Source organism: Lates calcarifer, linkage group LG17 (assembly GCF_001640805.2).
Source record: "Lates calcarifer isolate ASB-BC8 linkage group LG17, TLL_Latcal_v3, whole genome shotgun sequence".
In the NCBI taxonomy this organism is placed as follows: Eukaryota; Metazoa; Chordata; class Actinopteri; family Centropomidae; genus Lates; species Lates calcarifer.
In genome coordinates, this window is record NC_066849.1 from 21,383,278 (window position 1) to 21,409,154 (window position 25,877).

A 25,877-nucleotide genomic window follows, 5' to 3' on the forward strand; every position below is an offset into this window, starting at 1 on the left:
CCTGAGCCAGCTCTCCCCGCCAGCTCATCCATCAAACCCCCAATGAACTGTCACACTTCACAACTCACCAGGGGATGACGCACATCCCCTGTCTCCTGTTACTTTTTTTTTTTTTGTCAGTCCATTTTCACCCTCTCACCTCAGTTCTGATTCTCCTTCACTTTACGGCAACTTGTCTTGTTTTATGGAGAGCTGAGCATTGTAGACAAACAGGAGACAAACAAGGAGGGTGCTAGTGTCATCTTGGTCCATTGTCACAGGAAAACAACAAATGTTGGAAGATTTGTTTGGGACATACAGACACCAAAGTTGCCCATGCGTCCCTGAGAAATCATTCACCCCAGTGTGTCTTATTTATAGTCTTTGAATATAGTTCAGTAATTTTTGTATTGGGACAAATAAATTGATACTGAACTATAAAATTAAAGAACATTTGGGGTTAATCACCATAGTTTTAAAAATGTTACATATTGGGGAGACACAGTGGTGCAGTGGTTAGCACTGTCGAGTTCAAACAGTATCTTTCAAACCCTGGTTCACACAGGGCTTTTCTGTGTGGAGTTTGCATGTTCTCCCTGTGCCTGTGTGGGTTCCCTCCTGTCAGGTTTGGGGAGAATCAGGTACTGCAGCTTCCTCCCACAGTCCAAAGACATGCAGCTTAGGTTAAGTGATAGTGAAATGTGCTGGCAAGCAAGATAAATAAATGGCAATAAATCAAAACATTTTTTTGGAAGTTAAAGGTATTGAAATGCAGCTTCCAGATGCAACACAGAAAGACACAGGATAAAGCATCAACACTAAAGGTTGGACAGTTTTTATAAATTTAATATATCAATATATAGAGATATTTATCAACAGCTTGATTTCATAGAAACGTGAGTGAGACCATTTTGGCATACAGTACAGATATTCCATGTAAGTACAGAAGTTGCTAAGTTTTTAACTCCCCCCCACACCGACCCGCCAGTTAACCCTGCCACCCCCCACCCTCCCGCAGACACAGAACACAGAAAAACAGAAAGACTAAAAGTATACAGGAGCACAAAACAAGGCACCAATAAATTAAAATGATAACCCCTCTTTTTTTTTAAAACACACAACAACAAAATCTATTCAACAGAATTAAATACAGTATGAACACTAAAATTCTGCAATGCTGTTAAAAAGCAAAACAAACAAACAAAACAAACAGAATAGACAGGAGAAAAAGTAAAATAAAAACACTTTGGCAGATTATTAATTTTTAGTTACAATCAAGTAGTAAAGAAATCCAGTGCTCTTGTGTACAAATAAATTCATATATAGTCTACACTCCTTTATACCCCAGAGGTTTATGTACATCTTTTTTTACAGATACATTTAAAACATTATCAAAAAGTTTTTGCTGTATGAAAACGTATTTACAAGTCATGATTCAAAACCATTGGACTGTACCATTGGATCACCCCCCTCCCCCCAATTTTTTCCTCCCCTCCTAAGAACATTATCTCTTTACACAGTGCAGAAGGCTTCTTGAAAAGTTTTGTGCAACAAACAGCGTAAAAAAATGCCTGTCGTATGGCTGTGGAATGGACAGAGCCCCGAATGGTTTTTGAGATTTCCTTGCAGGCAATGACACATCAGCAACATTTTGACAAAGTACAGGTAGACAGTTTTGCAATAATTAGAACCAATAGTTTCTTATATTTGAGGTGATTTTCTCCAACCTCAATCACTGTTGAAGTAAAATGTAAAACTCTGTGACAATACTGTTATTTATCAAAATGTTATCCCTGTATATCATCATTCCAACCCATAAAAAGATTCACACAGATTTCACAGCTCCCCCCCCATCATCGTTTTCCCTCCCTCCCCCTCCACCTCCCGAACCTTCATTTTACACTGACTGGTAGAAAAATGTAGGCGACTGAACACTGCCCTTCAAGTAATCAAACATCAAGAAGATTACATATGAAACTGGGAATGGTATGGAGAGGAGAAAGAGAGAGCAACAACAACAGATCACTTATAGACTTACAGTCAAAAAAAAAAACACGTGCTAATAAGAGGAACCAGTTGGTGAAGGAAAGTCACTGGGTCAACAAGAGCTAAATGCCAGCCAAGTGGAGTCAGTGGGGGTCTGAAACTGTAGCCGGAGGTGGTGGTGGTGGTGGGGGGCTGCCTCTCCTGGCTGAGCGTGCTCATTTGCCTGTTCGCTGGTTTGCAATTGGAAGGGTTTTTTTCTCATCTCCGGGGGTTTCCTTACTATTTTTGGGGTTCCAGGTTATTTCCTACAGTGTTTTTTCCCCATTCCTCCAGTGTGTGTGTCTGTCTACCCAAAGACTGATAGCCCTTGCCAAAGGAAAGATGTTGATGACTAAGATGAAGATGGGAGGGCAAGAGAATGAGAGTGCACAGGGAAAACAATGCTGACTTTGCTCTCTAAACTAAAGTTCAGTAGTTAAACAACACACAGAAAGACCTGAAGCCTCGCAGCTGGCATTAGTTTCATTCAGTGCATGAGGAAGTGAAGCGGTAGAGAGATGTGAGTGATGTTGATGAAAGCAATCACTGCATCTTAGAGCTTAAAGCAGCAAGGGTCAGACACTCTGTTTAGTAAAAGACTGAGATTAGAAGAGTGCACAGAGGAAAGAGAGGACAAGCGACAGGATAGTTAAAAACAGGGAGCACAAATCAGGAACACTATAATTACAGCATATAATTACATTAGATAATGGGTTATCAGTTATCTGTTAGTATTCACTTTCATCAGCTAATAACATGTAACATCTTTTCCAGACTAAACCCTGTCATGGAGGGTTTGACATCATTTAGTTTAACCTATTGTGATAGTAAACTGCCTGTTATGGATTAGGATTTGTTAGGAATATCCCAATATTTTGTCCATGTATTAGTTTAAATTGAGAGTTAAATATTTAGACGAACAGGCCTAAATAATGGTTGATTGAGCAGGTGTATTTAATGCATCCTAGGAAAAGTGAATGTTTAGATGTAGAACAGGGACTGGGTTGCACCAACACTTTGTGTTGTGTTTGTGAGACGTGTCAGCCGCATCTCTTTACCTCTTCCTCAACCTAAATGGATAATAGCCAGCTAAGATTAGCTTTGTAAGTTGGCTACACTTGTTAGCGGGAGTAAATTTTTAGTAATAACTACTCTCTACCTAAGAACAAGCTTATACCCTGTTTTAAATTAATGATGTGTAAATCCCCACTTAGGTTAAAACTACACTACATTGGAACTTCCGAACTGCTGGTGCAGCTGGGCCTTGACCTCTTAAATTCTCTCTCTCTCTCTCACACACACACACACACACACACACACACACACACACACACACACACACACAGTGTATTACAACAAGTTAAATCTTCTGCACTCAGCACATTTCTGGTTGAATGTTGAGTAACTTTGTGCAAAATATCATGTTTCATGTAGCACGTGGCTCTTCAAAGCAGCTACTACTGGGTTGTAAGACTGAAAAAAAAAAACCCTAACCTAACTAACCTGGAATGAGAAACACACACCTACACAGCACAGTAGTACAATAACTGAATAACATAAATTGAATGCATATAAACTCAGACATGACCTCTACAGCATGAGGCAGAGTGCTCAAACTGCTCTATATAACTGCAGCCTGCTGTTTATGAGGTTGACCCATAGTAAAATTATGATGATGCTGACATTAAAGCATTTATTAATACCTAAATGCTCGCTGTAAATACTGACAACAATGTGGCAGGTGCATCAGAAAGCATACGGTCAAATCATGTCCTCTACTACCACTACAATTACTACCTAAAATATTATGAATGACGAAATCCCCTTTCCTGACTTTTTCGGTGTCCTTCAGTGTCTGCTGCTCTCAAGGTGGCCACAGAGTGGACCAGCCAATCTGTCTTCACACTGTAGCAATAATAACTTTTCTACAATGCCACGCTCAGTCACCTCAATAAATAAGCAATTTATTCTCCTAACTGCAAACCCCTCAGTATGATGGAACTCCATTAGACCTGAAGCAAACATGGACCTGAAGGAAAGTGTGGAGTGAAGAGCTGACTCAGCCTAAGGTTCAATCCAGCAGTGGGTCTGTGATTTATTTAATTCTAAATTCACAAATATATCTGACGGGGCAATCTTTCTTGGCACCTTATATATTTATCTTTATCTTTCCTTCAGGATAGGTTTATATGAAAAAAAAAATGTGAGCATTCACAGCCATAATACCCCCTGATAATATAAAAAAATGACCAGAGTTTAAACCAAAATGGAGCTGTGTCCACTTAAACTGTTTCATGCATGGTAATTCTAAATCCAGCCTGCAAACTAAATACTGCAGGGGCCTACCAAACCAGTCTAGGATCATGCTGAGCTGAGTCACAGTCTTCCCACCATGTAATGCATTTTATTTTGCTTCATCTGTGCAAGGTTATGATGAAGGGAGATGGCCTCCCCCTTGTGCTCAATCCTCCTTTGTTAGATAGACGTAGGGGGAGTGCCGTACTGAAGAGGACTACAATTTACCTGTCTAGCACGCCACTTGTCACATACAAGAAGATACAAATTGCCCACTGTGCATCATAAACCGAGAGGAGGAGAGTGCCATCCTTCTGAGGGAGGTGAGAGGAGCGGGTGTCAGAACACTGTGGCACAACATCAGCAGATACCCAGCAAAATAAATGACCCACCATTCATCTTCCAAGTACAAACCTATTCGCATATGGTGTACAGTCTAAAACCTGGCAGTCATTTCCTGCCTTCCTTTGTCTTTGTCTGTTTTTACAGTCTCTCTTCCTCCCTGGTGGTTACCCAAGCATCCACACTGAGAACACCTTTCCAAGAAACAGTGAGAACTGTGAATAATTTTGTTTGTATGCACATGCTGTCTATCTAGCTGGATGAGTACATATGCTGAGCCTATACTGAGCCTATGTTGGAAGACATTCACGTTTGCATTACATACCTTTTTTTTGCTTGTTATTCAGTGATATTTCAGGCTTGTGAAAAGACAGAAGATGTGACAAACAAAGAATTCCTTGGCCCTGCTCAGCCAAAATTCAAAACTGTTCAAATCTTTTATTCTAAGAATGGAAGACGTGGAAGTGTGGTATGTCAAGGGTTAGAAAAACAGCTCCATATTATATTTAATGCATTGTAAGTGTGCTTAACATAGTCACAATGCTCTTTGTTGAGACTAAGTATCATCAAGAGAAGAAAATTTGCCACGACAACGTATAACAGCTATGATGTTATTCTGTCATAACTGCTTCCAGTAAGTCACTTTTACAACACATTATGAGCAATTATTGCGATATTCACTGGGCATAAATTCCATCTGATTCAATGGGCTGGAATCATGTCTGTGGCAAGCAAATGGAAGATCAGCTCTTTACGCTGGTTTACACATATCCAGCTTTCAAATCAAATCAGTGCTCGGCTCAGTCAGCCTCCGCATATTAGTCATCTGTTCATACAAAACAGGACTCCTCACAACCACACTGAAAAGTCAGTGACAGTAGAGAAGTGTTTTCTTCTACACCATCTCATCCAAAAAACTAACAAAAAAACAAACAACCACACAGCTACATTGTTAAAAAGGGGGAGGAAAGATGTGGCAGTTATCAGGCTCTGAATCGCCAAAAACCAATGGTGTGTGTAGTCACTGAAACACTGGCACTGATATTTAGACGGTGCTCAATTTGAAACACTAATGTTTGTGCAGTAGCTCAAAAACTTCATGTTTAAGTTAAGAAACAAGCAACACACTTTGCTCTTATCTTCTTCCTTTTCCTGTTTCTTGCTCTGTCAGGATATATAAGGAGACCATTACATATTTGATGTTCTCCTCTTCTACATGAGGTTGCAACTGAATCTTCATTTTAAACAGCAGCAGTCAAAAATAAAACTGATGTGGCTGTGCAGAACCTCTCTGATGCCCTGGTTACCCTTGCTTTCTCATACTTCATTTTTTATACTTCATTTCAACAGGATTCCAATACACCATGTGCAGCTATGCTTTTAAATGTAAAGGCACTAAACAACTGAAAAACACATAAAGTCACAAAGTCAACAGGCCTGTCCACTCTCATTAATTTCTGAAATAATGACATATTTTCTGTGTATTAATACTCCATGTTACAGAAAATCAGGAAACAAATGCATGAATCCTAAATTGCGACACAAATGATAAAACAATCCCAAGTTCATTATCGACTGAATGCATACCTCTGATACCAGGAGAGGGGATTACCCATAATCCTTTGCCTTTTCTGCCCTGCTGCTTTTTTGCCTTGAGGCGCTACCCTCTGGTGGCACAAATCTTCCCATTCCCCTCAAAAGAAAAAAAAAAAAAGATGCACCCTCCCTTATTCTTTCACCCCAAAATCACCTCCAAACATGGAGACAACCCCATCGTTTTTTTCTGTGTCTCCTTTCCCCTTGGCTATATTTAGTTTTTCTCTCCCAACATACAGTATGCCAAGGGGCGAATCTGAGGGGTTGAGTGTGAAAAAGGATGACATTCCCCCTCTTGAAAAAAATCTGTCTTGTCAACTCAAGATGTAAAGGGAATTATGAAGAAAAATAACGTCCTTGCCTACGACTTTATATCCTTGTAAACTTTAACAAATCTGCTTTCAGTACTGTGTGCCGAGAGATGCTGATTCCATATTTACAACAGCACAAGACATACAAATAAATAAAGAGTCAAAATATGAGGAATTAAAAATAAATGCATGCTGGCTTTTTCCCCTTGTACGGTGGCCAGGCAGCCTTCTATTTACAATGTGCACTGAGACAGCCGAATGAGGTTAGTTTGAACAAAATCATCAAGCAGCATTTTAATACACCACTACTACTAACAAGAGGCAGAGAGAAGAGAGGAGTGGAGCAGAGGATACTAACTGATAACTAGCACTAAAGGAAGTAGTATAGTGGCTAGTAGTGGTAGTATTGTTACTCCAGTGGAGAAAGTAGAAGAGGAAAGGGGGTATATGAAATGTACATGTTCATCCCTGCTCCTTAAAAAGGGGAGGCAAAATGAGGACTCCTTCTCTTTCTCCTCTGCGTTGTACTGGCCTCATTGTAGTGGTGTAGAGGCTGTGGTGAGAGGAGGGGCCAGGATGGGGACTGGGGGAGGGCAGGCTGCATCCCACCCCTCAGGGATAGCCATCATCCTCCAGACTGAGTGCCACGCGCTGCAAACAGCAGATAAAAAGACTGTTACTACAGTGGGCTGCTGAACGAGAGAAGAAGAGAGAGAATTGTGATAGAAAACAGACTGGCATGAAGAAAGCGACAGATTCAAGTCTAGGTGGAACCCAGGAAAAGAAATGGCAGGCTCATATATTTCTACTGTCTTTCTCATCCTTGAAACCCTCACTTCTCCCTCCTTTTCCTGACCTTCCTCTTTACCTCTTTCCAATTTCCCCCCCTTGTTCATTCCCTCCTTCTCTGGCTCTTTCTATGCAAGGAATGCAGGATGCATGCCTACGGCTGCGAATGTCTGGCCCACATAATGCCAACCTGATTTCCCTGGCTGTCTGAGTTGCCACACTGCCACGAGAGGAGAGGAGAGGAGAGGAGAGGAGAGGAGAGGAGGAAAATAAGTAAAAAGATGAAGAGACAATAAAAGAGAGATTTGTACAGAAGTAAATAATAAAATGTGGAGACAAGAGAGAGAGAGTAGTTCTCTCTCTCCAGCCTTTCACTGAGGGCGGTTGTTACTGCGACCTTGAATCTTAATATGACTCAGTCGTGCACCTGTTTTGTGCGTGTGTGTGTGTGTGTGTGTGTCAGCCTGTCATCATGCCAGTGATACCCAGAATTCTTTGCCTCCTTTCTCTCCAGAGCAACACAAAGAAATCTGTGTTACCATGCCAACCGATCAAAGCGCTACTCTACCCCCCACCCCCCGCCCCACTCCATAATCCTTTTTGGCTGCCCTTCCCTGCTTGCTCTGCGATACCTAAAGCAACAAATATATTCAATAAATGTCATAAGTGTCCTGATGAAACATGCCCTCTACACTTAAGTGCATTTGAGTGCAAATCACAGCCGGCATTGTCTCCCGAGCTTGTGGAAAATGTAGCTTTGCGCTCTGTAAGTGATTCTCAAAAATGCATTTACATCAATGGGAAATCAACAAGGTAGTTTGTAACTCATGATGTGGAGATTCATGGTTTCTGCAGCTGTACACAAAACAGAACAGGAGGTAAATTCCATCTTGACCTGTACTTGGTTCTGATTTGTGCTCCCTTTTTATCTTTCATGTCTTACTTATACTGTAACGACAAACTAAAATTCACATAAAAGGAATGTCATGATGTTATTGTGCACTCTGAAAATCCAGTTTATTTGCAGAGTGCTGTGGTCCTGTACTCTGCTCTTCTTTCAGTCAACTTTTCTAATGTGACTATAAAGCTAGTTGTCTTTCTCAACACTAAATAATTTGTGTTCTGCTAATAAGCAGATGCCACTGTATGCATCCATCTTTTGTATGAACTGCACTGCATCAAGACAACAGTAATTATTTAAGCCTCAGTGGCGCTCTAATGTCTGGGTGGTCCTTTGTTTTCATTTTAGCAGAAAACATAACGAAGAAACATCCACAAAACTCCTCTTTGACAAACATGCTACCTTGCGGCACATATTTTATGTTGTTCAGTGACCATGTTGAAAAAAATCAGAACTTTCACATCAGCTGCTTCTGTGAACAAAAGATAATATGTGCCTATGTGGGGAGTTTTGTCAAGAAACATGGGGGCCTATTAAAAGACATGTCTCCCAGTAACAGGACAAACACCTCAACAACTAGAAAAACTAACACAATGTACAAATAAATGGGGTGGCAGGTTGGCGGCCAGGATGTGGCATTGACAAATGTATGTACTGTATGATTATGGTCTATGGAGGTGAATGATGTGAACATGGTGTTGTGGCGAAGGGCTTATGTGATTGGTGGTTTCAGTGATTGCTGCAAAAATGATGCGAGAAGGTGTGGACGTGTGCGTGTGCAAGCCTGTTCTTTCTTTCCACCAGGCCTACGTGTACAACAATTGGGCTTTTCCAAACCCCAGCGCATTCCTCCCATTTCTCAAATATTCCAAACTCCCTCCTTTCCTCTGCGGCCTCTCTCATTTGCCGCTGGAGAGCATCGGCGCCCCTGAGTACCAGTGAGAGTTGCTGTCTGTGATGCCTCCCCCTAGAGGAAGCGCTATGAATGGCTGACTGTGGCTGCCACTCACTGCTGGGTAGACGTGACCGATGGACTCGCTGTGCCGGCCGATGTGGATCTCATCGTCGTCGTCCTCCGTGGTCTTGCGATAAACGGGGTTGTCGAAATTCATGCTCTTGGTGTTCTTGCGCCGCCAGTTGCGCCAAACCAGGTATCCGCCGGTGCAGAGCAATCCAATGACCACTGTGGCAAGGATAGGGACTGCATGTGTTTAACACACACACAACAACAACACACGGCGGGAGCGTTAACACAGCCCAGGGGACACAGAGCGGCGCTTTAAGCACTCTCTCACACACACACAAACACACCTCGCACACTTCACTTCACGTACTGGGGGCTCATTATTTTCTGACTTGACTTTTCAAAATCATACATAATCACATGCAGACCTCTAAGATTTATAGGGCAATAAGTGGTGGACTGAGCACATAGTTTAGTAAAGAAGCAGTGGTTTCAGTGGCTCAAAATGAACTAAAGAGAGCAAACAAACAAAAATAAAAAACCTCTGAATTTATCATGTTATTTTTGTTTTAAATAAACATATGAAAATGTGATTCCAAAATTCTGAGTGAAAATTGGACTATAGATATTTTCAGCACAAGCACTGTTTCAATGTAATAAGTATAATGTATAATAATTTTGTTTTTAATTACTTTTAAGGCCAAGTTTTCTCTTCACTTGCTGCAACATGAAGAATTTCCTGAATAGTGCTTGCAACAAGAAGACCTTGTTTATTGTAGCTAAGCCGTGTTAATCAGCATCTTCTTGCAGCAGAAAGTCTGTGATGTTTGAGGACATAAAATTCTCCTGAAAATCAGTTTCCTGCAGAGTTTTAAAGTGGAGATCGACCACCTTGCCAGGATCAAAGACCACCTCCGCTTACATTAAAAAAAAAAGGCACGTCTGATATAAAATGTCAATCATAAAAGAGGAGCAGAGGTGCTGTTTCACAGAGCAAATGCCATATATTTTATAGGTGTAGCTATTATTTAGGCATCCATCTACAAACTAAACTGTAGATGAATGATCACATGACGAGTCAGGATCATGGGAAACCCATCAGCTACTTAAAAAAACATCTGGTTATACAAAATTGGTAAAAAAAAACTGAAACAATGAGCCTCCATACTGCATACATACATTCTATCATTCTATCTATTCAGTCTTACAGAATGACCAAAAACACACAAACACATGCACATCTTACAATAATGAATGCCTGCATGCACTGTCACACACACACTGTGAACTCCACACAAACATACACACTCAAACACAAATACATGCACGCACAAAGACTGAACTACACAGGTTTTTCTATTAAGCCTTGTAGCATTCAGGTCCTGAAGCCAATGATTAGGCTTTTTAGGTTTGTTGAATAAAAGTCCAGCAAGGTTACTTTAATGCCATCAGCATTTTATGCTTGTGCTACGTTTTGGCGCTGATTTATAATTTAGCACTTGTCTGGGTTAAAAAATTAAACACTATCTGCAGACGGCCTGACTCTGGTGTTTTCTGCATGGGGTTATGAGAGGAAAATGGACAGGAGAGAAAGAATGGGAAGGGGGGGGGGGGGGGGTTTGGAGGATTTGAGATAAGCTCTGTCTCTCTCCTCTCATTACCACATCAGCATGACTGCCTAGCTGTCCTGTAGGGACCTGTGAGTGTATAGTGAATGTATGAGTGTATGTGTGTGTGTGAGAGAGACCAAACTAGAGGTGTGTGAATGAGGAGAGAAAAACACAAGTGTGTGTGGGGTGTGATGATGTATGCATGCCCACATCCATACATGTGTCTGCATCGGCTGTGTAAGCCCCATCTAATTGCGCTTTTGTGGGATAGGCACTTGAGATCCCTGTGTGACTGGGCTGGAAACCCCAGATCCTCCTTTGTTCTTTTCAAAAAAAAAAAAAAAAAAAAAAAATCTCGCTGATTTAAATGAACATCAGCTTTTGTATCATTTAGCGAATTTCACTCCAATTAGAGAGCGGAATAACAGCCTGACTTTGGCTAAACACTGATAATCATTGTTGGGCTGTTTCCCCTTGCGGAACCTATGGGTGGGCGTGGTGCATTAGTGGATCTGAGCGGAGAAATGGGGTGCAGAAATCCGGCCCTGGTGGACCGCCACATTAATTAATGTTTCAAAGCTGCCAAAATATGCAGAATGGGGGGATTTATGGCTGCAGTGAACAGCAGAAGGACAGAATGGGGGATGGAGCGGAAAGCGTTAACAGTCTCTGGGGTTGTTTAAATGAGCTGATATCTCAATTGTTGAGAATGAAGAGAGAAAAAAAAGTTCTTTACGATCTTTTAGAGCTCCCATAGCTTATCAGAGTATTCAATACTGGGGATGAAAGAGATCTCAATTAATGACATATGCTGCTACTATAAGGTCATTTGCACATTCAGCTGATTTTGCTGTTAGGTTAGGAATGAAAGTATTACATATTTCCATAAAATTAGATTAATTTAAATCAGAGTTAATAGAATAGATTAACTTTAATAAGCTGGTTCGATTGTAAGAACTTGCATTCTCTTTGTAACCTTTATTAGTATGGTATGGTGTGGTGGCCTGATAGTAGTTTTTTTTTCACCCTAAACTGACAATAATGTTATTTCCCAGGTCAGAAATTCCCACTGCTCCAAGCCAAAAACACTTTTTTTTTTATCTCATTAATCCCCCATTCAGTCCTTTGATATTTCCTCTTATTCTCAAACTGATTCCAGCAACTGTGTAACCCATTCTAAGTCCACTGGGTCACAGAAATGGGTCAGAGCACAGGACTGATTGCACTGTGAGCATACTGTATGATCAGAGTGGGAACATGAGCTTAATGCCATAACAGCTGGTCAAATGTGATGGAAAAACCTGAACTGAATTTTCCATTTGCTCAAATACACATTATTAGTGACATAATATGCACATTACAAAGGCCTGGCCATTGCTGGCTAATGAACCTATTGGCCCATAAAGGCTTTTTCTAGCCCTTGGCCAGGAGGCTATTGTTGGATAATACCACAGCTCAGTACATTTCAGTTACTAAATTATTATTTTGTGCTCAAACATCACTGCTGTGACTGATGCAGGGCTGACATGTTCCTAAAGACACAAATGAAATCTAAAACATCTTAATTTTAATCAGTTAAGTGGAAGTAAAATCATTCAGTCAGACACACACATGTGCAGGTACAAACACACACACACACACTCATACAGTCAGACAGATAAAATACCACGTCCATACACAACATGCAGGACTTGAGCGACAAGCAGAGACGGAGAAGCGAGGAGGGAGAAGCAGGCAGGCAGAAAGCAAAGACAACAACGAGAGAGTGAAGAGTACTCACCGATAGGAATGACTATTCCCAGAACGGCTACTGTGATGTTGTTACCTATGAGGTAGTGATCACTTGCAGCTGAGATGAACAGAAGGAGACAGAAAAAAGTAAAACTAAGCAAAAAGTTCTGTTCCAAAACACCCTCCCCAAAGACCTTGCTAGAGAGAAAAGGAACTTTGCTGCATCTGAGAAGCATCATGCTGGAAAACATATTTACATAATATATGGGCAGAGAGAATCCATCTGATTTCACTTTGGACTGTGGACACCAGGATGTGAAAATGAAATGCGGATGAATCATATCATGCCATATAAATGCAGTGAGATGCTTTTTAAGAGGAGACAAATGCAATTTCAGCAAGGAATGCATCAGACTTTTGGATTAATACTACATTCAAAAACAAATCTGGATTTAGGAAACAATACATTATTGACTTGAGGTTGAAAACAGGCTGCAAGAGTTTGGGTGACCTTAAGAGTTTCCTTAAACACATGACCTTGTGTGGCGAATCATTATTTTTCTACAGAATGTCTTCATATTGTGTGACGACACAACACAGCTATACATTTATTCTAGACATGCCTCGTATCCCCACTCCCCTTCAACTCTCACCCCAACAGGTTGGTGTGCAGCTTTGACATTAATCCTGCTCCCAGCACTCCTATTAGCAGCAGGCTAGCCATTAGCCAAAGTGTGATCAGATGGCTATAATGAAGTCTAGCGAGGAAGATTAACAGAAGAGATCACAGCGCTGGCCCTGCATACTGATTGGCTCATTCTAGAAAGAGACTGTAGTTGTATGCATGGACAAAAAGGCACAGATGGGATGTGACTGATGGGACAAAGAATTAAGAAATACATTTGATCTCATAAAGGCAGTTACATAGAGAATAAACTGCATTTTGACACATACACACACAGATACAGACAAAGACATAAAGGGGTACAGCAGGTGATACGATGTCAGTATCACCTGCTGTACCGCTTTATATCTTCAGCAGTGAAGCGTCTGAGTCCTGAGTCAGCAGAAGTGAATTTAGCCTTTCTTTAAGTATGAGTGACATCCAATGGGTCCTAAGACTCTAAAAGGTGGATTAATAGAATCTTATTAAAGTAGCAGTTATGAAAGAGGCAGTTCTGGAAAGTGAAGGCAGAGAGAGAAAGAAAGAGGAGGAAAGTCTCAATTTCATTAAGGCTATTATTGCTGGAGGGATTTTAAATTAAAAAGAAATTTGCTGTTGTCTGCCTCTATGAAATGTCCCTATTTATATCCCTTATCTTTAAATACAACTATCCTAATGTGTATGTTACCTACAGCATATACAGTAAATAATATTTAAGTCAATGTATCATGTAGGAATCCCAATATTAAGTGCATACACTGTCTGTCTTAAAACGATACTCACACGCCAATATGGAGAAAGTCTCTGCCTGCTGTAATTACTCATCCTTCTTTACACTGGCCATTAAAGTATCCAATTATAACATGGGACAAAATCCAAGGTCCTTGTTCTGTGCAAAAATTCCTAAGTTTATCTGAGGTGAACTCAGCAGTTCAGTTCGTCAAATCAAGCTGTAGTCTTTTATAGATTCCACAGACTGTTTCTGTGCTGGGGTGTGGTGGTGGGATGGTACTAACAACTTGGTGCTACAAAGAATAATTCTGAAATGTCACTCACTTGATTTGCATTTTTGAACAGAATGAGCACTGTGGATTTTGTCCCCTATCACTTACTGTACATTAGTAATGCAGAAGATGGTACTTTTTAGGCATGTCCAATGTAAATTAAAGCTTGAATTGATTGAATAATTACTGGCATTAAAAGTGAAGGTTTAAAATTGTATATAGATGTGTATGAGCTTTGTATACCAGCTGTTGTTTATCTTTCATCTTTTTTTATTTCTGTGAAACTCCCAGCTCTTCCTTGCCACACTACGCCAGCTGTAACACTGCACATGTGTAACAGCTGATGCCGGCAAACTTGACAGTGTGCACTGAGTTAAAAATTATGACACATGGCCCGTGGGTTTGGAGACGTGTCTTGTTCATGCCCCATTTTCTCAACCGTGTCTGCTCCACCTCTCATCTGGAGCACTTGTGGTGTGGCGAGGAGGCTGACAACTTCAGAGACTAGAGGAAACATGTTCTTGCTTCTTGGTAAGTCTGAAAAACCCAGACCCCCAAAAGTGATGAGACTAGCTGGAGCAGCCATTCTCTTTAATTCCCAGAAAATGACTTTCTCTCCTGCCTCTTTTCCATCCTGTCTTTTCTTATCCTTGTAAATGCTGTTTTTCCTCCCAACTGCGTGTCATTTTTTTTAAACTCCCCTCCTCCCCATTCAAAAGCTGGACTGTCATGTTCCTTTTTGCTCCCTGTTCACTCTTGTTCCTCTATGGTGTCTTTATTGTCTCTCACTGTACCCTTTTTATTTAACAATCCTTAAGTTTTTCTTTCCTCATTCATTTCCCTGTCCTCCTCTTGTCTCTTTGTCTTCCTTTCCTTCCAGCTCTTACACCCATTTTACACTTTCATCATCCTTCCCTGCTCCTCTCCCTCCGTATACCTTTTTTATCCTTAAGCCTTGCTCTCCTGGTTTCTCGGTATAATGAGAAATGTCTCTGATGTAAATGCAATATTGTAAAATATGAGTTCAAACACAGTGCAGCAGCTCACAATCATTCTCACTACCCAACCACTACTATCTTCTACTCCATCTCTTATTCTGAGGAGTAGGCTCTGTCATTCTAACATCAGAAATTACTTACTTAATATTCTTCTAGTGTATAAATCAGTCAGTTTTGCCATTGTTTTACTGTTAAGTCTCCTGCTTTAGTCCGAAAATGGCACTGGGGCTATCAGCAGATGCAAAAACAAATACACAGATCCACATTTCAAGACACTTTCTTTCATTAAAAGAACTCTAAATATCATCCTTAAGAGCAAAGTGCTGAAAAAAGCAACTCATTTAGAGGATTCTTGTTATCTTTCTACTGTTAAAAAGAACAAATGACTTGAGGACAAATTGGCAGTTACATCTATCTCATGTTAATGTCTCCATGTACTGTATCAAAGGCTAGAAAATCTAAGAGCTGAAAACACTAATTTCTACAACAAAATTACAACATAGCATGTGGTGTGCAGCACAGTGGTTTATCAATTTTGCTTTGCAGTGCTATCAAGGATTCTTCTGCTTCCAAACACAATTTTAAGTCTTAGCGTGGCTTTGTAAAACCATTGTTACTGCTGTTATATTCTGCTGTCATTGTTTGTCTGGGCAACAAACTGTAAAGTAGTATTTTTCTGGTGCGCCAGTAAAGCTTAACTGGTGCAAGAACAAAAAAATGCTGCCAGTTTTTAGAGAATGAGTGTGAAGGAGAGGAGAGAGAGAGAGGATGAGAGAAAGACAAAGAGAGGGAGAGAGGCTGTCAGAAAGCGAGGATGAGTGATGAGAGGTGGAAGGCAAGAATGGAGGGGACTGTCGTTTGTTAGCTCTGACAGCTCTGTTACACGCTGCTCATGAGGGACCAACAGCAAGCAGACCAAGAGATACACCATTGAGTGTGTGTAGTTGTGTGTGTGCGAGAGGGAAAGGCACAGAAAGAAAGATGACATACAGTAGATAGTGAAATGGTCAGACAGAGAGATGGAGAGGGGAAGCCAGAGAAAGGAGGGAAAATGATGTAAGTACTGGTTTTTGGGCTCCCTGCTGCTTTAATGGCAGGTGGTAGTTGTAGCAATGGCAGTGGAGCATTACACACGCAGAGGAACACACACACTATTATACATACACTCACTTCACACAAACTCACATTCCTATTCACCAACTCGGCTCACCATGATCCTTACCTCTGTGGGAGAGATTTCCATTGCTCTCTCTCTGAATGCTGTTGGGGGCCACTGGGGCTAACAGAGGTGTGCGCGTGGATGTCGATGTCTGACTTGTGCTGCTGAAACTGGTTGTCTCTGTACTTGTGGCGGCCGGGGTCCGAGGCTGTTCGGTGGAGGTGCTTCTCGGGGGAGAAGCTGTTGTTGTCAGGCGTCTGGGTGTGGGCCTGAGTGTGGTAGCAGCAGAGGTGCTGGTGGTGCTCATAGTGGTGGTGGGACGAGTTGTGGTGGTGCTAACAGTTGTGCTAGTTGTTGTAGTGCTTGTTGTAGTGGTTGTGGTGGGAGCTGTGGTGGTGGTGGTGGTGGTGGTGGTGGTGGTGGTTGGAGCAGCTGTTGTGGTTGTTCTGGGTCGAACTGCACAAGAGAAACAGAACAAAAATCATTAGCACTAGGGATTTTTCTCGCAGCTGACAAAACATGTCACAACAATGGTTCCACTTCTTGTGGTATTTGCACCAATATACAGCATGTAGCAGGAAATTAAAAAAGATGACAACATGCTCCCAAGTGCCTAGTTTTAGAAAGAACTGCAGTCAATATTTTTTAAAAATCCATCTTTTTGTTACCTTCTTTCTGCCTCTGACCTTTTTTATGTGCATCAATATCATATATAACACACATGCAGAGGTCAACATCGACGTACCTTTCTGTTTGTGTTGTCAGACGACTGAATGACTATAAAAAAGAGATTTGAATTGGGGGTTTCCAAGCTCATTTCTTCAAGGTTTTATCGTTGGTCCAAAATAGACAGAGACATAACCCAGAGAGCCAGACAATCATAATGTAAGAGGCCATTTTATCAAACCTTAATAAGTGCTCAGCAGAAATTTCTGTGGGAAGTCCAAAAATTGGAAGTGCAAATGTTCTCTCTCTGTCTGTCTCTCTCTCTCTTTCTGTACGCTCAGTGACCATGTTCTGTCTTAAGGGGATTCTCTGAACGGTGGCCTACATACATCACCTCTCTTTTCTCTGTGTCAGCTCCATTTTCCCTCACCTGTTCAACGATGAGGTGCAAAACAGAGCAGGTGTATTAAGGATAACAACTTAACAAATGTGGTGACTGTATTGAAAGTGGGGACCAGGCTGTGCGGAGAAATAAGGTCAGAGAAATAATGGAGGTGGGCTGTGAACATGTGCAAGCTGGGAGAATCCCTGACCCACTTCCCAAGATAGTGTTACTGTAAACACAGGTATCAGATTCCCTGAAGGAACTGGCTCTTGAGTCCATTATTTGTATCTCTTCATCTTATTGATACAATAAGATAAAGAGATACAAATTTCATTGTTTAGGTTTAATACTGGTGACTCATGGCTTTGGATAAAAGCTTTAATAATGCATATGCAATTTTATTATTATTATTATATTATATTCTTATTTCTGTATCTAATACATCGGGCATTTACTGTACATATTTTACCAACAGTTTTAAAAGGATTCAGTGTAGGCTCACACAGGAATACCAGTATGGGAAGCAACAACTCTGATGCTGAAACCTATAAAGAAATGAACTGGTCTGGTACAGCTGTGGTGAGAGAGGAACCTACATCATATCTGAATAGTTTAAAGTGGAAAATTTATTTATAGATGTGTATAAATACTTAATTTTGAGGTGGTACTCCTTTTAGCAGTGTTGAGAGAGTGGAGCTACAGTCCAGTTTAATATCCTTATGACCTGGCACTCCATCATGTCAGTGTGATTACAGCGATGTAGACACTTCTCAGCAAATTCCTTTAATTAGGTGTGCTCCCGGACTGTGTGATTTATTAGTTCACAGTGTGACCGACTTACCTATAGCGCAGCGCCTCATGTCTGGTCCCAATTCCATGCCATCAGGACAGGCACAGGTGTACTTGGGGGAGTGGTCTGTGATCTGAGGGGCCTTCAGACAGAGGTACTCGCAGCCACCATTGGGTAGACTGCCCATGTTACAGGTGTCAGGGGCTAGAACGACACAAGCAGAAACAGAAGAGGATTACAAGGCTGTGGGGAAACATGATTTTTGAAAGTGGTTCCTTACAGATAAATGAAATGAATCTTTCACTTTCCAGTTCCACAGCCTTGTACCTCCACTGAAAACCATAATTTATAAACCTTCAGTATTGACCTTTATAAACATTTAGTGCTTTTTCCAAATGTGTGCAACAAACTGAAATCTTATGTTAGTGCCAGGCTGATGTGCAAAAGGGTTTATATGCTCTAAAAACCAGAACAATTAGAGAGGAAAAGGATATTAAGAGCTGAAGACGGAGCCTCAGTTTTGGGTCCTGGTCAGCATCAAAAGCATCAAAGTAGTTAAGAAAACCATAAAGAAAACTCTAAGCACATGTACAAAGGTTACTGTGAGCACATTTCATTTCACATTTTCAGCACAGGATTAAAGTCAGAAATATATCAGCAAAAATACTTGTACTACCTATTCAAATTTATTGTGCACCATACAGAAAAGCAAAAAAAAAAAAAAAAAAAAGATGATGACAGTTTTAGTGTTCGATGAAGATATGGTTAGGTTAAGATAAGGTTGTCTAAACTTTCTTTTTTTTAATCTCTACACTGAAATGAAAAATTTACATCATGTTTCCAAAGCCAAGACTCAGAGTAATGAAAAACTATTGCTACTCTTGTCATGTGGGGAAGCACCAGAATTAGGTCAGGTCGCGGTCGATTCTGCCTCCTGACTTGGTATGTAGTTTTAGAAAGTAGCACATCAGAGGAATCATCAGCCATCAGGGGAAGAAGCAACATCACTCACTACACACACTGAGATTTTAATAAGCTGGGAATATATGTGTGCTTCAGTACAGTATCTCAGCATAACAACCACAGTACAGCAATATGAACGACTATCTAAATGAAATTCTCAGCAGAAGCTCCAAATATACTCTATACATGCTTTCCATATTAAGAAGGTCTTTGAAATGCCATGACACACTATGATGATACATTTAAATTCTAGGGTGGGGGAGGATAGGGGCAGAGTGGGAAGAGGAATGGAGAACAGTGGAGAAAAGTCAAAGAACAGAAAGAGAGAGAAAAGGCAACGCCAAAAGAAACTGGATAAGATGAGAAGGAAGGATGTAAAGGTAAAGAAAGCTGAAGACAGGAGAAGGATTGAGATAAAAACATTTGGAAAATTGTGTTTTTCTGAAGTTGCTACAGCTCTGGTGTCCCCTCTTCTCCCTCTGCACTGCCTCCTGTAGGTCTAGAAAAAGAACTAAAACATGGAATCTGGGCTTCAAAGCACAACTGGATGGATTAAAAAAAAAAAAAAATAGGCACAACAAAGAGTGGATGGGAAGAGAGGCTGCTTTTTAGGAAGTGTGTCAAAAAATGAAGAATGTTGAATGGGGTATCAGAAGATACTTGAGCCATATTTGAATGTGTGAAGATGTATTGTGGCAACCAACCATTAGTGATAATCTTCCCCTTTGGGATTTTGTTGAGATACATGCACTGTATTCACTGGCAGACTAAAAATCTTATGAAAAGCAAGGATAAAACCGTGACAGAAACAGATGAGAAGAGGTTGACCTTGACCTGGCTTCAGTCATTTATTAAGTATTTCACTTATCGATCATACTAGTACCTAGAGTTCATTCAGTATGTCTTCATTTAGTCTAGTTAGGCCTGGTTGTTTTATGTCTTGCCTTTGGTGGCATTTTGGAGAAAACATGCTTAATTCCGTGATATCTCTTTGAGCAGAACTCTTGATTTATTAATGAAAGAATGCAATTAGCTCCCTACTGGTGCTCAGACAGGACTGCTTTGAGCTCTGAGTGAGGGGAGAAAACAAAGCATGAAAACAGACTCACACAAACAAATTGCTAGAACCCACTGTCAAACACACTGAAGTGCACACACATACACGGAGATCCTAACTGGCACACATGTACACCTGGGAATGCATCCATCCTGGGAAATATGATAAACACATCATTTGACATGCCCAGCACACCCATCAATATAATCACACACATTAGGTTATTTGTTTACTGTTTCAGACAGTTTTACTAAGTATATCCTTTGGTCTACACCTGGATGATTCAAGGTTTTGTTAGCAAACTGAACCACCAATAAAAAAAAGCATCAAAAATGCCCATCCAGTATCATTAGTTGCTGTGTTTCTCAGCATTTTTTCCTCATGTCTTACCCTTTGGCTGCCTCTGTTCATGAAATACCACTAAGTCTAGCGGATTGTTGAGGTGCTCTGCAACCTTTGCCACATCGTGTCCCGTCAGTCGGTTGGCGCTGTAAATCGCTTCATCCTCCAAGTCTGTCCAATATATGCGATCCTGCATGAAAAGAGAACAAGACTGTTTAAAAAAAGAAAACATACTGTACATGCTAGTTGCTGAACCCTCACACTGAGAAATTTCATCATTTAGAGTTTTACCAAGCAGCTTGACTTTGTTGCAGAAATTGTTCATAATCATATTTGTGGCTAAACACAAAACTGTTTTGTTTATGTTACACTGAATGAAAGTTTGTTTCTCCATGTCTAGTCATGTATTTGTTGTAAATCAAACTCATGTACTCCTGAACTTCAAAATGCTACTACATCCCAAGTGAACATTTAACATCATCTGCATACAACAGCAGAACATTTATTTAGAATAATTCATTACAGTAAAAAATAGTAACTGTCCAAGGAAATTGCACTGGGGGATTCTGCAAGATTTTTTGGTGATCAAAGGACACCATTTAAAACATGTTCTGCAGTTTGTTGCAGAGAAACTGTATATGCGCATCCTAGCAATGGCTGTTTAAAGTTTTGTTTGTAATGGGGGATCTTACTGTCTGTGTGAAAACATGCCTGTAGGATGTGAAGTCCAAATACTCATCAGTTTCTTCAGTGAGAAAATTTGAGTATATTTAAGTTTGTGGATTTACAATTTACTTGACAGGAGTTTAGGAGTTGTTTTATGCCTGGGGTAACTTTAATTCACTTTTTAATTGAGGGCATATGAGAACTGACTGGCTTGAGGGCTCCATTTAAAACATTTATTGAAGGAAGGTTAAAAGCATTGCTTTTTAATCAAGGCGATGTTTAAACAAACTGAACAAGTTATACTGTAATGGGGGAGTGTGCTGTATCCTCTGATACTTTTAGCATCCAGCACTCAATGCTGACAATCAATTAATGCTGAGCAAATAATACCTCTGGCAATATGTTTTGTCAAAATGTTGTACCCCTCCTTGCATTATGAGAAACCTCAATAGTAATTAAAGATAGTGAAATGATTAAGATTTTATTGATTAAAACAAAACTGTGATAAAGTAACAGTCATACAGTGGAGGCGGCATTCTCTGCTATTTTTATTATTAGCCATCTTAATTATAATTGCTATCTAACAAACGTAATGAGACAAAAGAAGTTTGGCATCTTTTGGAGATGGTTTATACTAGAGTCAGAATAACTTGCCTTCTAAGTGCACTTGAATAAACAAGCAAAAAAGTGTTTACCACAATAACAGTGGGCTTCAGAAATACATCAGCCCTAGTTTGTTGTAAAAGCTTAAAACAACTTGTGTTTATGCTCAGTACCAAATTAAGAAATAGTGACACATTTGGCTGGGCATACAACTGATGTGTCTCATCTCATGTACTTCCACACTCACACTCACTATTTTGAGTTTGTAAGTGCATAAATGCACACTGACAAGTATGGAAACATACAGTGCACTATAAGTACCAGGACAGTGCACTCAAAATGGTCAAAAAGTTGAGTGTAAAATGATGCACACCTCTCACCCTCAATGGTCACTATCTTGGCTAAATAACAAAAGGGGAGGGACTACAAACTTATTTTCAAACTTCAAACTTCAAACAAAGGAGATTCACACACTCTGCAAGTGAGTATACTGTGTACGCAATGTACTAGCTGTAAGTGTACTAACTGAAATTACCAAATTTAAATTAATCTAGCAGCCATCTGACATACATGATGGCTGTCTGCCTGGTAGATTCTCCCTATTGTAAAAGTCCCTTTAGTTAAAATGCCTTGTTCCTCCATTAGCTGCTTCTATTCACTGGGAAATAAAGGGATAAACACTGCAGGCTCAGACCAGCGGGATCTTTCACTTTTGCCTCTTTCTCGATTACTCTCCATCTCTCTCTCTAACACCTCTCCACAGTTCTCTTTAGTGATACTACAGGATAACAGGATATGGCACATCGTTTCCACGGCAACTGCAGCCTGCTTCTTCTACGCAGACACACATCAATTAAGAAAAACACAGAAAATGATAGCAAGGGAAAACACTGAGGCACTGCTATCATAGAAAGGTTAAAGAAAAAGAAAGAAGAGACAATTCAGGAGGTGAGACAGAGAAATCAGACAGGGAGGCTACAGTAAGTCATGGACTCTCCCATATGTATTTTTTCATTAGTCTGATATTGTTGTATGGTGTCCTTCAAAGGTCAAGGATCTGTAGGGGTCCAACCACAGACTTGCCTGTGTGTATAAATATTTGCATCTCTGTGTGTGGCTCAGTCATAGTTGAAATCCATGCTCTCCTTTTGTGGTGGGTTGTCAGTGGACTTAACCTTTTCTCTCACCCTCTCCCTTTTACATCTTTCACTGAGCTCTCTATCACTCCATCTCCCCCCCATCTCAGATCCAGATAACCTTTACTCACATGACAGTAGTGCTGAAACAATGAACAAATATCAACCATGTTGATAAAACAGTGCTCAAATCTATCATCCCATCTCTCCCTTTGCCTTTCTTTCTCTGTGGATGTCTCTCTCAGTCTCCCTGTCAGTGTCTCCCTCTGTTTTTCTCTTTCTCCTCTGTCAGCCTCTGCATCTGTCGCTTTTTCCCACCTTGACACTTCAAAAGGCAACGCAGACCTTGAGCAGGTCGATGCTCTTCACTGTAGGATCAAGGTGAATCTTTCATGTGCTGAGGAACTTATAAGCATGCACACACACACAAGCTCTCCCGAACACATGGCATTAGCATCACTTCAGAGCTGTCTGTCTGCAGTTGTCAAAGGGATGAGAGTACATCTAAATGGATATGAAGTGTTTTTAAGGTCAAGGGAAGAGCAGCCCTTGATGATTTTGTCATGATTCTGTCCCAAAAGAACAAATGCTGGGGCCTTTTGACTGACGTATCTGCCTGATGAGCTTCTGGTGCCTCCTGCCTACTTACATGTCATGCCAGAAAACTACAAATGAAAGCTCAAACAAAACCAACCCACTCAACTTTTGAAGTCTTTGATTTTTTTGCATTCTTTGTTGTATCAATCCAAGTCATAAAATATTAATGTGGGCTTGGTGTTAAATCTGTGTAGGAATCAAAATAATGTTAGGAGACATTTTTGGTTAATCTCTGCTAAACTGCAAAAGAGTATTAAAGCCTTTACACATGCATCGTACACCCACACAGGTGTTTTCAGTTTAGCTGATTAGACGTCTTTTCTGGACTGTGGGTGTGGTTGGTCACACATACTCAAGAATCTACGAATTTTCACTTTATCTCTCATTTAATTGATCCCTGTGTGACTAATGAAGAATGTGTTTACTGTTTTGAAGAATGTGTTTACACCGACCAGCTCTTGCTGCCAATATTTCTTTATAATGTCAATTGGTGTTTTTCTGGACGCTGAGTGCTATAGAATCTCGCTCGACTCAAGGTGAATATGATCACATTTTGTTGGAAATGTGTGGATCAAGGGCTTTTAAAACCTGTTTAAGTCCTTCGGTGGTGCCGAGTTCATGGCAAATGGACAAACACGAGCTCTAACACCATTATTTTCTTTCTTCCTGCCCGTATTTTATTTCTTTCAATCACCATCCCCCACTCTGCTTCTTCCTCCCAAACGCATCTCATCTCCTCTTCTATCCCCTCCAGTCAAACAAAGAGGGGATAAAAAGTAATACAATGATACTAAAGCTAGAGAAAGAGAAAACATTGCTCTCTGCGTGCCTCTGCAATCTACATTTCCTCAGGGCTTGGTGTCTTGGTGGGGGGTGGACACTGACTGGAAGGGTTTGTATGCGTGTGTCTTTTCATGTGTGTTTGGTGGTGGCGTGTTCAGACTTTGATAGAGGAACCCTGAGTCTTTCCTCTGCAGTGTTAAAAAACATTAGCACATCAGTGCTGATGTGAAGTTTACTGATGATATGTTGAAGTGGAATGACTTTAACACTCACTGGGAATCACTCAGAAATATGAAGTGCTGTCTGGGCCATAAACCACACTTTAAAACACACATTTGCTTGTTTATATGCATGGGTAAGTAATGTTTAAAAGTGGGGATTTTATACTCATGTATGATGAAATGTGACTGAATGTGAGATTTTTGTCTCACATTGACGTTTTTGCTTGGAAAACCACAAAAACAATTAACCAATTTCCAAAATAGTTGCCCAACTTATCAACTGATCGAATAATTACTGCTGCTCTGGTCAGATTCGTCCCATGCAGCAGCGCAAATATGCCTGACAACCCGGGTTTACAATGAAGAAAAAAATCAACAACTCAATAAACCTTATCTTTCTTGTGGCATATAATCAAATCTCATCAAAAATAACACATTTTCTCTTAAATGTATTAAAGCTGGCATGGCATGGCATGTTCTACAGCTGGGCTGACTATGCCTTGTAAGCAGTTTAACACTGACCAATAACCTGAGGCAAAAATGCTCCCTTGAAGCTAATTTACCAGATATTACACAAAGTCTGCAGAACGACCAGAAAAAAGTTCAGCGTTTCAGTTCACAACTCGTCCCAGGCGACTCCGAAGAAACAAACTTCCCATTATCAGTCTGCTGAGACCAGGAACAACCTGCTGCTGCACTACTAAAGGATTTTTAATTTGTTCTGTATCATTTCCAGAACAGAACAAAGACCAGAAGAGCTGAGGGCTATTAATCTCCAGGGATGAACTTTCACTGCTGCCTGAAACATTGGTTTTATTCATCTCTTTTACACACACACACACACACACACACACACACACACACACACACACACTCAGTTGGACATGATGGATGTCCCCCTCTTCCCTTTGCCTCTCATCATCACAGTGTGTGCAGCTGATCACATTTCGCTTCCCTCTCTCTCCTCCTCGTCCTCCTCGCTCTCCCCTGGTTCTCTGGCTCCCTTTTCCACCTTCCACACCATCTATACTTGATGGCCTCTAACAGACTGACTTACTCCTGCCTCAATAAATACACCCAAATTAGTTTCATCGATTGCTGTACTCTACTGTGACTCTACACTCACTAGGCCTCGAAAAGATCATTCCTTCTCTGGGTTTACCCTGCTACTATGCTTTTAAAACATCTCCATCTTTCATCTCTTCTCAGTCAATCTCTTAGTCAGTCTATGTTCCTCTGCTGACCTATCTCTGCACACACCTCTGACCACCCACTCCCAAGTATACCCTGAAAATACCTG

The 25,877-nt window shown here is 40.7% G+C and overlaps 1 protein-coding gene across 4 annotated transcripts in view; it reads right to left on the minus strand.

Moving 5' to 3' along the window:
• Positions 1-812: 812 nt before the first annotated feature.
• The window catches only part of lrp8 (low density lipoprotein receptor-related protein 8, apolipoprotein e receptor), a 158,891-nt gene continuing 133,826 nt past the window's right edge, over positions 813-25,877 (minus strand). Inside the window, exons 14-19 of one of the 4 annotated variants that reach the window (XM_018690820.2) lie at positions 20,620-20,761; positions 18,261-18,413; positions 16,432-16,824; positions 12,593-12,661; positions 9,249-9,421; positions 813-7,199 (exon numbers count right to left, since the gene is read on the minus strand). In XM_018690820.2, the coding sequence (XP_018546336.1) occupies positions 7,161-7,199; positions 9,249-9,421; positions 12,593-12,661; positions 16,432-16,824; positions 18,261-18,413; positions 20,620-20,761 (969 nt within the window). In that variant the 3' untranslated portion in view covers positions 813-7,160. Of the gene's footprint in view, positions 9,440-12,592; positions 12,662-16,431; positions 16,825-18,260; positions 18,414-20,619; positions 20,762-25,877 lie in introns of all 4 variants that reach the window. The other 3 variants (XM_018690819.2, XM_018690818.2, XM_018690817.2) reach the window with 3 other exon arrangements.